This window comes from Typopeltis vanoorti, chromosome 17 (genome assembly GCF_054136105.1).
Source record: "Typopeltis vanoorti isolate ZY-2024b chromosome 17, IOZ_Tvanoo_1.0, whole genome shotgun sequence".
NCBI classification, from domain to species: Eukaryota; Metazoa; Arthropoda; class Arachnida; order Uropygi; family Thelyphonidae; genus Typopeltis; species Typopeltis vanoorti.
This window is the reverse complement of record NC_143565.1, coordinates 102458621-102471512: the sequence shown is the minus strand read 5'-3', so window position 1 is coordinate 102471512 and position 12892 is coordinate 102458621. Positions and strand designations below refer to the sequence as shown.

The window sequence follows — 12892 nt, the reverse complement described above, 5'->3', positions numbered from 1 at the left end:
AAACAGTTGACACAACACTAATGAAGGTTGCTGCTTTTGACTACAAAAAGATACAACAGGTGGCGCCAGTAGTTTCTTCTATTTTTGAAATGTTCGGTTTCTTTTGGACAGAGGGTGCATTTGACGAAAGAAAGAATTGTTTCAACCTACCATTTCACCAAGCCCTGGTTTGTGACATATTTCTTTATACGTGACATATACCTAAGCTTTATACCTAACAAATTTGGGTTGAATTAGTAATCCGCACAAGATCCCATTTACTGACCTGCTATCTTAGATGATGCCTTCTAACCGGGAGCTAATTTTAGTATAAAACAGCGAGCATTTCCACTGAAATTATACCTTTGAAAATTCCTGGAGAATATGCTGGATTTCATCTAGTCTTTGTCCAAACTTTTGCTGCGTGTGATGGAAACTGGTGGACAATCGATGCTCCATTCTTCGGACGTGTTTGCAACGCATCGCCCTAGAAATGTAGTTAAGGATCATTGCTAAATAGCCTAGACCGAAAATAATCCATAGAACAACTCCAGTTTTGTAGATCCAGATGTAACTGCCTTCAAAGTTACCTAGAAATGAGATTAAAAAAATAGAATCAAAATAAGTAACAGAATTCGATGCTAGAGTACATCAAACGTTTCATCTTATTTTAACATAATTAACCATCATTCAAATGCTGTGAGCAACACCATATGTCAGCGACAGCAACAAGAGTCATTATTATTATTATTAATGACTTTTATCAGGACTTTTCAAGTGAAGATGGATTAACCAGTCTCCTACGGAGATGGCAAGTTTTCTACCAGAAAACAAACAAACTTATCAGGAGAACATACCCAATTTACACAGAATACACTATAGGCATATGGCTAACTATTCCAGGATATTTTGGACAATTATGGGCACTTAAGGGCCTGTTACGAACCGTACAAGATTATTATTATTAATTACATCCTAAAGCATGGAATATTAATGACAGCAGTGCGATACACTGCTATCATCATCAAAAGAGGTAAACCACTCGGATTCAGTTAACAGACACTCTACGCTGGCTTTATAGAATTAACAACTTTGACTGCAATTTCAAAATAATCCACTAAGAAATTGCACTATTTTGAATGAATGTTAAACAGTTTGAAATGTCATGAACCAATACTGTAGCAATTTTATTATTTATTTATTTATTTATTTATTTATTTCTTATTTTTCATGTCTATTTCTCCATTCTTTTAAAATAAATTCATGAAAGAATTAATTGATTTTGATGAAACTTAATATTTAGAACTTGGAAGCAAACTGATCGAGTAATTTTAATTTTGGAATTTCGGACAAAAATAACTACCATTTCAGTTGCTTTTTTAGTTCATATTATTCTCTCATCACAATCAACAAACTCGTCGAATTTGGGAAAGTGTAATAGACAATAAATAATGAAGCCATGATTTATTGTCTATTAACCAAAATAAATAATAAAGAAAAAAAATTAAAATACGATGTATTCAAACATACAGCAGAGCCCCCTGGGAATCGATGATTGCCAATTTTTCTGGATAAATATTTTAGACAATATATAGCTAGGAAACCATGATTTATTGTCTATTAACCAAAATAAATAATAAAGAAAAAAATTAATACGATGTATTCAAACATACAGCAGAGCCACCTGGGAACCGATGATTGCCAATTTTTCTGGATAAATATTTTAGACAATATATAGCTAGGAAACCATGATTTATTGTCAATTAACCAAAATAAATAATAAAGAAAAAAAAATACAATGTATGCAAACATACAGCAGAGCCACCTGGGAATCGATGATTGCCAATTTTTCTGGATAAATATTTTAAACATCATATAGCTAGGAAACCATGATTTATTGTCTATTAAGCAAAATAAATAATAAAGAAAAAAAAATTAAATTAAAATCTGCTGTATGTTTGCATACAATGTATGCAAACATACAGCAGAGCCACCTGGGAATCGATGATTGCCAATTTTTCTGGATAAATATTTTAGACATTATATAGCTAGGAAATTGTCGTACAGTTACAAACATTTTGCTATTTTAGAAGTAGAAAAAAAAAACCTTTCCCTCTTGGGATGGCACAAGCATATGCCACTACAGAAAACCTCAGTAGAAAATGTCTTTGGCTAGACACAGTAATGGACAGGGTACACGTATATGATTTCAAGATCTCGACATTTATGTATACATCTTGGCATGCGCTATATCCCCGTGATCTGCGGCGTGTTTTCTGTCGTACTTTACAAAGAACTCATTGTGTTGTTTATATCTTCTGGCACTCGTTGAGAGCAACAAAATACTTCCACCACCTTCCCGGAGAATTTTTTTTTTAAAGTCGTTAATCGTAATAAATCGTAAATTTTACTTCGTATTAATTCTATGGCGGGCTTTTATCGAAACATTTTGGTTTGTTCCTCATCGGAAAAATCGAATGTCCGGTTAAAAGATTCATGGTCAAAAACTGGGATTATCTGCATTGAAACATATCGGACGTTTATTATGCATAATTCGGAAATTTATTTTCAAGTTTCAAAGATCCCCAAAAAATTAAAAAAAGAAAATCAGTAATATGATCTCTTATACTCTCTCCTCCTCATCAATTAAATCCTTTAATTGTAATGTCCAAATATTTAAAGAGACGGAGTAAACACGATATGCACTACGAACACTCTACTACTGGCGCAAACTGCATATAAACAACAGTGGAAATGCGCGACGGACAGTGCCGCATTACGCTAATAGCTCACATCTCACTATGGCGTGCATATGCTTGCGCGCGTAGCAATATGACACTGCGGTAAACACAGTGCTGCTAGTGTCCTTCGCTAGGACGCTTAGCGTCCAAAGTGCTACAAGATGGATTTTTATTATTTTTTTATACAAAACAAGAGAATTGTATAGGATTGTTGATGATAAAATTAAATATTACAAGCAAATATAAATAAAATAATAAATATATTTATATATCGAGAAAAATTGGGGGTACTGCAGTTCCGCAGTGCCTATGCACGAGCCCCCGCCGTAACTGAGACATAATTAACTGGAATCCATTCTTTAGCTGTCTCGAGGTGATACTGTTAATGAATAATAATAGACAACTGGTCTTAGATGATTAGCCATACTTATTCGGAGATGACACAGTGTTTCTTCGAAGCTTAGAGTTTTCGTTCCTGAAAACAGGCAGATTAGCCAAGAATGTGCAATTTAAAAATTGAGCAGACAGGATTAACTACCCTATCATAAACAATAATTAAGTTTCTAAGAAGTCAAATTTCTTGGCTGTGACCGACCATTGGATCTAATATGAAAAGGGAAGATGAGAAATATTAAATCATGGTCACTTAACTGCATTTTTTTTTTTTTTTTTTTTTTTTTTTTGTAGCTGGTGGGCCTCTCGAGGCATGTATCGATAGTAAAAATGAACACAGGGCGTTTTGAACAAGTCTGAACCTGTTTTAAATCACGGAATGCGCAACATAAACTCGTTCTGTTAAACTTTACAATTATTCTAAGACAATATCTCATTTTTTTAAATGTATTATTATGTCACACTTAAAAATTATATGCTGTGAAACAAGCATGGAACTACTGTTGTTATGTATTTGTATTTGTAAAAGGCAAATACAAGTACGAAAGCAAAACTATTTAATAGTGACATTCTTCCATCGCTCACTTATGGTCAGAAACATGGAACACAACAAGAAAAGAAAAAAAGACTCTCTCAGAATAACTCAGCGTGCAATAGAACGCAGGATTTGTAACATCAGCAAAAATGGAACATGTTAGAAACACGGAACTAAGAAAGAGATCAGGCATAAAAGATGTGGTAACTGCGGTAAATGAAAGCAAGATGGCAGGGCAGGTCACGATGGACATATAGAGTACTCAACTGGCAACCAAGAACAAAGAAAAAATGGGAAGATCCACTGGTAAAACCTATGGCTATAACATTTAAGAGAGACTCAAGATCGAGATCGTTGGAGGCATCTTTGTGACCTGCCCTCATGGAGAAATCCTGAGTGAAACACAGGTCCATCATGGTAATTTGTAAAAGGTTAAAGCAATGATAACGTATAATTCTTATGACAAGAACTATAAACTTTCTTTGCTTTGGGTCTGATACGAGATCAAAATAAAAGCCGGACTACTCATCATTATATCTTCTAAAGTTAAGTTTACTCAATGAGGAGAATTAAAAGATTATGTTAATAGTTCGTTTTTTTTTTCCATAACATTTCGCACATTTTATAACATATCCCAAACTTAGCATCTGCCATAAAAGAAGGTCCTCATCACACGTGCTGCCACTATCACTATAAGATATAATAGTGACAAATGATGAATATATTTAATGAATGTTTCTCACAGGATGCCATCTCGTGGTCATATGAAGAACCTGACCATGCATACGCTCTTTTCACCTGTTCTAACTCTTTCTAGAAAAATGCTGCAACTTAAACGTAATAATCCAGTAATAAATATTGTAGTTATTAGAGAACAGTCAACTCCCACATCCAAGGAAGTAACAGAGAAGAAATGACTAGCAGTGCCTTTAAAATTTAATAAGAATTCGTTTGTTGTGGGACGAGAGACGGGGTTAAATTTTATCTATTAAGGGACGGTTTCTTCTCAAAATAAATAAAATACATTTAATTAAAATTATTTCTTTAACTTTTGGCTTCCCTCCCATAGTTTGGATTTCTCTCAAGGAAAACAGCGGAGCTTTATTAGTTCCAAGTTCATATATATTGCCATATCGTACCTGTCGGCATTACTAAAATAAATCAACAGCTACGACATGACTTGCTGAGCCAAGTACTTTAGCGAATCACTGACTACTACTGATCTTATTACAAGGATCATTAGAGCCAAAATTCGACCAACTGTAACTGTGGTTCTAAGTTGTATATATCGTCAGTCCTCCAGTTTTATTCGACGGAACACGAACTGCCAAATTTTGAAGAATTGATTGCAAATAATAAAATAACCTAGAACACTTAGAAATTAAAAAAAAAAAAAATTGGCCAAATTATTATTATTATTATTCATCTGCAAACGTCTTTTATTGTTCGGCTGATATAGCTGTTTCTTAGGTTGTGTTTTATTTATATTTTATTTTTATTTATTTTATTTTTCATTTAATTTAATTTTTAATTTTTAATTTTGATTTTTATTTTATATTTATTTTTATTTTATTTATATTTTATATTTTATATTTATTTATATTTATTTTATACCTATACATTTTTATATATAAACATTAATTAAAAAAAAAATTCTTAGCCGACCCGTGGTCACAACCTTTCTTAGGTAGCAGTCAGATAAATAAAATAAAATATATAATTGGGTTTTTATAAATAATACACACAGACCTCATAAAAGAAATGCATATATTTATCTATGAAATAAATGTAACTACATAGTTACAATAATAAGTTATAGATTAGCACTGGAAGCATCAAAATAAATAAATAAATTGGATATCTAAAGGACTTTAAAAGCTAAATTGCAAACATAAATACCATATGTCAACCTACAAATATTCGTTTTTAATAGTTGTGTAAGCAGGCAAGCATGTTTTCGAAAGAAAGGACATACATATCTACTCAATGCCGACATTTCAAGGACTTCAATATTTACATTTTGTAAGTGTCCAATTATCAACACAAGATGGCAGTAGTGCATACATACTTTTAAGATAATTCGAAATATGCATGTTGTTTGGCTAACATCCTCACTTTTGCTTCAAGGTGAACTTGGACTATTTATTGTTTGATATGTTCATAACACCGTTCAACGAACTTAACAAGAAGGAAAAAAGTTTGAATTCGTTGGCATCTTAATTAGTTAAAAGTTAGAATGATTATTACACACACAAACTGCATTCAAATGCCTGGTGTAAGAGAGAAAACGAATAAATGAAAGATATAATTGAATTGTGACGTAAAGTGTGTACAACTGCTATATAAAGAATACTATTTCTAGAAAAAAATGTATGCTAAATTAAGTCTCTCTCTCTGGTTACAATTTCCTGTTTTTATGATTTGTTGTTTTCGGCTTTGATAAGTGTCTAGTAAGTATAGCTTCCGCATGGAGATTAAAATGGCCCGATTTCAGACTTTAGAGGCCTGAAGTGACTTGAAAGAGTTCTTTATTTTGTCTCTATAGCAGGATTCCTGCCTTATGTAAAAATAAATAAAAATAATAATAATGATAAACAAAATTCCTTAGTTCACGATTGTACTATAGATTTACAACTTTTCGTGGGTGATGAGATACATAATAAAACAAACAAAAAATTGAGTATTGATTTTTAACCACACTACTGGCCAAGACGTCTATAGATATCAAGGTTATCATGGATGGGAAGTGCATATTAAAATTGTAATACCATCAGTGGCGGCTCGTGGCTTGAAATCGTGGGGGTGCTGCAACCTTCGAAATATACATACACACTGTAAGTACAGTGTATACGTGTATGGATAAAATATCAAAATTATGGTAAAAATTAAAAAAATAATTATACATGAAAAAAGATTGTTTATTATCGATGAAATTATACAGTTTGGTATAATTCAAAATTATTTTAAAATAAAATCCGTTATCATAAACCCAATAATGTTCTAAAATAAAAACTATAACAAATGTTATGTCTTTAATTGTAATGTCCAATTATTTAAAGATCGGAGTAAACACGATAAGCACTACGAACACTCTACTACTGGCGCAAACTGCATATAAACAACAGTGGAACTGCGCGACGAACAGTGCGGCATTACTCTAATAGCTCGCATCTCACTATCACGTGCATATGCTTGGGCGCGTAGCAATATGACACTGTGGTAAACACAGTGCTGCTAGCGTCCTTCGCTCTCCTAAGTGCGACAAGATGGATTTTTAATATTTTTTATACAAAATAAGAGAATTGTATAGGATTGTTGATGATAAAATTAAATATTACAAGCAAATATAAATAAAATAATAAATATATTTATGTATCGAGAAAAATTGGGGGTGCTGCAGTTCCGTAGTACCTATGCACAAGTCGCCCCTGATTACCATTCATATTACATTGAAATATATGATGGATACAAAGCGTGTGAGGATGCGTGCCGGTTATGTGGTTAATAGTTTATGTAGGCATTATCCTTAAAAGGTGAACCTGTTCCGAATCAGGACAAGTTTAAACACTCTCCCCACCCACCCCCGAACTTCAAGTTTTGTGTTTAAAAGCGAAATCTACAATCAATGACGTAGCGGAAAAATTCTGGCTTCCTCCAAGCTACATGCTTATTGATCCCCACAAGGAAATATATTCAGGCTTTCCACACCAGTAATGGACTTAATGATCTGAGGAAAATTTTTCATGTTAGTTTTTTAATTGTTCCACTGAGAAAGTTTTATTTATACTTGGAAAATATCAATACCAGTTGACTTTGACTTATTATTTTTTTTCCCCCGGACATCTGCATGGAGTAAAAGACATCGCAAGAAACCAGCTCTAAACCATTGTTCGCACGAGACTTATATCTTCTTGAACTCAGTCACTAACGAAGCACTCACAACCACCTCTGGCAACCAATTCTACGCATTCACCACCCTCCAGAGCAAAAAATATATTCCTAATACCCTTCTGTCCACACTCTTACAATATTACCATGGATGATACTTCCTTCTTGGCTTCCTGCCATGTCCTTAAAAAAAAACGTCTTCATGTGAATCCTATAAAATCCATTTAATAACTTAGTTACTTCTATCCTGTACCCTCGTTTTGGACTATCAGCTAGTTTTTGAAGCCTATAGATCTCAATCTATTCTCACATGAGCATTCCATAGACTTGTCACACACACAGGTCACTCGCTTTTGGATCCATTACACCATTTCACCCTCTTCAGCTCCTTATTCACAACAACCCCCAAATCCCTCACATCAACAAATTCCTGCAGTTTAATTTCATTAATGTAGTCCACAGGTTGTGTCTCTTCTTCCTGAAGTGCATCATCTTACACTTAGCCGCGTTAAACTAGCATTCCCTTTAACTCATCCTGCAGGATCTCTGTATCGTTTACGTTAACTAGAGATCTTCCTAGTTTTGCTTCACCGGCATACAACTGAATATCTGCCTTAAATCATTTCCTATATCATTGATGTACAAATTAATCAAAACAGGACCAGATACTGAGCCCAGTGGTCAGTGGCAGCTCGTAGCTTGAAATCGTGGGGGTATGAAATATCCATACACAAATTTCGAAAAAAAAATTCGGAATTTGTGTATGGATATTTCGAAAGATGTGCTGCATCTTTCGAAATATCCATACACACTATAAGTACAGTGTATACGTGTTTGGATAATCAAAATTATGGTAAAAATTAAAAAAACAATTAAACATGAAAAAATATTGTTTATTATCGATAAAATTAGCCAGTTTAGTATAATTCAAAATTAATTAAAAATAAAATCCATTCCTTTAACTGTTATTAAAGGAATGGATTTACAATTTTTGGACATTACAATTAAACCCTTTAATTGTAATGTCCAAATATTTAAAGAGATGGAGTAAACACGATAAGCACTACGAACATTCTACTACTGGCGCGAACTGCATATAAACAACAGTGGAACTGCACGACGGACAGTGCCGCATTACGCTAATAGCTCGCATCTCACTATGACGTGCATATGCTTGCGCGCGTAGCAATATGACACTGTGGTAAACACAGTGCTGCTAGTATCCTTCTCCCTTCTAAGTGCTACGAGATGGATTTTTATTATTTTTTATTCAAAATAAGAGAACTGCATAGGATTGTTGAAGACAAAATTAAATATTACAAGCAAATATAAATAAAATAATAAATATATTTATGTATGAAGAAAAATTGGGGGTGCTGCAGTTCCGCAGTGCCTATGCACGAGCCGCCCATGACTGTGGTACACCACTAATCACCCACCTTCTCCTGGACTCAATATCTCCATCAAAGATTTGATTTCTTCGATTTCTGTCCATCAGTCCTGTTACCCCAATCACCAACTGCATATCTGTTTCCATTTGTTCCATTTTGATATGCATTTTGCTTATACTCGTAAAGCGCTTTTCCATGTTATATACCAATAAAATTCACGATAAATGTTTAATCCTAAATCAGGCTATTTTTATTTCAAACTCAGTTCCTTTATTAATACCGCACTCTTAGCTTTTGGCTCAGGAAGGTCTTCAATTAATTTTAAAGTGTGAAAAATTTTCTCTAGAGATCAAGCCATGGATTTCAAAGCCACTTTAGCTCATCAGTAACCGATGCATTAGTTTCACATCGGGCGATGAAATCCATCTTCCACCTAAGGACAATCATAACATGCATGCCGAAGGTCGGATTAGAGCCCACAATCCTCTTGGTTGGAGAGAGGATACGCTAACCAATCAGACACATGAAGATATAGTATTCGAAGCAAATTTATTACATTGATATTTGTGCAATGTTTTTTTTTTCCTTGGAGTGCATTCTCTTTCGTTTAGAAATCCTATCGCTACACGACTGTGTCTGCGTCATGCGCTTTGGAATGGTGAAGGAGAACAGAACTATGCCCAGTTTTTTAAATGTGTGTGTAACACATAAGTTCTAAAGAGAAGTTTGTTATTAAGGTCATAGATGTAAATATTCATTGGTAATTAATCCTTAATAGAGATATAAATTCTTCCAATATTGTCCAAAACACTCGGAATATTTCGTTTATGTCCTCAGATGCTTTTCTGTTATTGTACGAACTCCCATAGCGTCAATGCATGCAACTGGATGCTTTATTTAATAAATCTTGAGTAAAATTGTTCCCTTCTGGATGATTTATTTTAGTTAAAACACTGATAAGTATTTTATATAAACTTTAATGAACTGTTTTAAGTGCGGTTTAAATTTTCAGCATGACATCCGTTAACAGCGAAGGCTTCTATTTAATAGATGCAGACCCAAGCAAGAGGAGCAGTTTTGCCATTTTCTCCTAAATCTCTCTCTCTCTCTCATTTAAAACCTGTTTTCTTCATAAAACTAAAATAAAAAAGATAAATTTTACAAGAGCAGCTTCAAAAGTTGGCAATAATATCGGATAAGGAAGACAATTTACAAAGAGCAATATATAATTTAAACATTATAGTAGAACCAGGGGCGAATGCTGGTCTTGAAATTCACGCTTGCTCGTTATCATTCAGGGAGTGGGGTGTGATTGAAGTCTGATTAGCGGAATAATGAATTACTGACCATTTAAAACTATATATTTAGAAATTTATGTACATTTAATCATACAAATACGACATTCATTTTACAAATGATATTCTATCTTTTTCAATTTAGCTACTTGAATACAAATTCTACCCTACGGTTCTTCTTTATGAACTGGTCAATAGCATCGTCATAAAAAGTTGGTTGTAACAAAATTTCCAAACAACACGCACACTTGTAAAGGCTGACTGAAGCTCACTGGCTAGAGCTACTTTGACTGCGTATGGCCTGTGTTTAAGCAACAGAGTGAGACGCGTGAAATGGCTATGCGCGCCCATGAAATCACAGTGCTGCAGCGAAGACCTGGAAGGTCCTACAACCGAGCAAGCCAAGATAGCTTTGACTAGAAGAGCAAGCATCGGCCTTCGATACACAACGCAAAGCTCAATTATTGCCGCGCAAGTTTAAGACGTCTTCTGTCTACAAAAATAAAAGCCTAAATGGAATGCTTATAAATGCATGCATTTATTAACAAATAAATAGTACTTCTTTCTCAATTAATGAGCTTGCGGGAAGCATAGCAAGCATGGAGAATTCGCCCCTGAGTATAACAGTTTGGAATGAAAATTTCCATAAATAAAAACGATGGCATTTTGTGGACAAACTCCAGTTAGAAGCAAAATAGTTATTAATAATAAAATAATAGAACAGATAAATTCTTTCAGTTATCTTGGATGTGAAATATCATATGAAGGAGAAAAAGACATAAAATTAAAAACTTCAAATTTTTTAGAGATTATAGGCCTGATAAATAGACCACTCAACCCAAAGCCCGGAACAGACCAATACGTCTAACCCGTAATTAGTGTTATGATGATGATGAGTTTCAAAAGTTCCGTACACTGCCATGCCTGGTCAGTGGCACGACGTATCCGCTTCCACCTCACATCAATTGTAAGCCAGACGTTCAGCGAAATTGTGTACTATGAAGAGTATGAATGGCAAATTCTGCTCTTCCAATCCCCTCCATAGTCCTCACATGATCTCTATATTGACTTCGATCTGTCCTCTAAGTTGAACTTTCTTAGTTCATTGTATACATTTCTTCCCCTCCCCCCTTACTATAAGTATGTAACCATTTTATCGCCACACTAAATCTTTCGTACCGTTAGACTCGAGCCTGTAGGCCATTATCTACTTCATATGCTCTCATAATCCACTTCTGGTGTTCTTCTCTTCATTTCGGTTTCCTTAAAAGCTGTGCATGATCCATTTTTGTGTAGACTAGAGAAACACGTCCAATGTCTAGTAAAAGAGCCAACCTTTAGGAAGCTCTTTTTTTATAAAGTTCCAGCATGAGGTGGTTGCCTTTCTTGTCGCGCCAGTCGCGCGTCTAACCTGTTAAACATCGATATTTCACCGGGCGCTGCAAGCCATACAAAAGTCACGATTACTCTTTCCATATAATTACAAAAGATATAAAATTAAATGAAAAGCGAGCAATAAAATATATAAGCAAAAAAAAGATGAGGTCTTGGGAGCCTCCGAAGCCACCAGCTATTGAGACGAAGCTTGTCGATCACCTTATATTAATTAATACCTTTTAAATTGTTATTAATTTTAATAAGAATAAGAATTTTAAAAATAGATGTAATAAATGTTAATAAATAAAACTGTAACTTTCTCATAGTTTCTTTTAAATAACATTAAAATCCCACTTTTTATTAAAATTAAAATTATTATTAAAATTAATCTAACAACTCATTGCAATTTACACTACAAGTCTTATGCTGCAAATCACTAAAAAAAGTGAAATAAATCCGCTAATGCCTTTTCATTCCCCCACGGGAGTAGGCAAAGCCATTTGAGCTGTTTGATTGGTGAGCAGCCATCTTCATGCTTAGCCAATCACTGACAGCTAGTCCAAGGTAATCAATGAAATTTATAGGCATACGGGGAGGAGAGTGCAGTCTGTTAATATTTCAGAGCAGCCAAACTGTATAAACGAGCTTTAAATGAAATGAGACTAGAAGACAAGGTAGGTTTCTTCAGTGATCAATCCTGACAGCAACTCAAAGATGGTGGTAAGGATTGATTGCTGAGGAAAGGTTGAGTTCGATTAGCAGTGGCAACTACAATTTTTGGACCTCCACAAAAGAGCTTTTTTGAGCCCATGAAAACTTTGAAAATTTTGTTAGGTTCCTTAGTGTCTTAGATTCCTTAGTTCCTTAGATTCTTCAATTGGCACACCTAAAATTTTAGCTTTACTTTATATTTCGCTGTATATAACAGTTATGTTTCTGTCTAGAAGGTTGGCCTAGGTCATTTTGACTTTTAAGATTGCTGACATATTATTTCTCATTTCCTTCAGTTAACTGGAGAATGCAGAGGAAAAACCAGCACTCAGAGGGGGAGGGTTGAATTTTCATTTAATAAAATATTCCTTTTTTTTTTTTAATTGCAATAATTATTGAAAATTGAAAATTACAACAATAAAAACAAGAAATATTTTTAAAAAATGGTACAATTACTGTTTAACACACCTTAATATCTTAACATTTCCCCTTAACATACCCTCTGTCCAAAAAGAAACCGCACTGTTCAAAAATAGTAGAAACTAGTGGCGTCACCTGTTGTATCTTTTTGTTGTCGAAAGC

At 34.1% G+C, this 12892-nt stretch overlaps 1 protein-coding gene across 7 annotated transcripts in view; it reads right to left on the bottom strand.

The window, feature by feature from the left end:
* Positions 1-12892, bottom strand: part of LOC150097706 (potassium channel, subfamily K, member 16-like) — a 190340-nt gene that overhangs the window by 12392 nt on the left and 165056 nt on the right. For all 7 annotated transcript variants that reach the window (XM_090407075.1, XM_090407076.1, XM_090407082.1 and 4 more), the window contains one exon: positions 343-569. In XM_090407075.1, coding sequence (XP_090263201.1) covers positions 343-569 — 227 coding nt within the window. The remainder of the gene's footprint in view (positions 1-342; positions 570-12892) is intronic.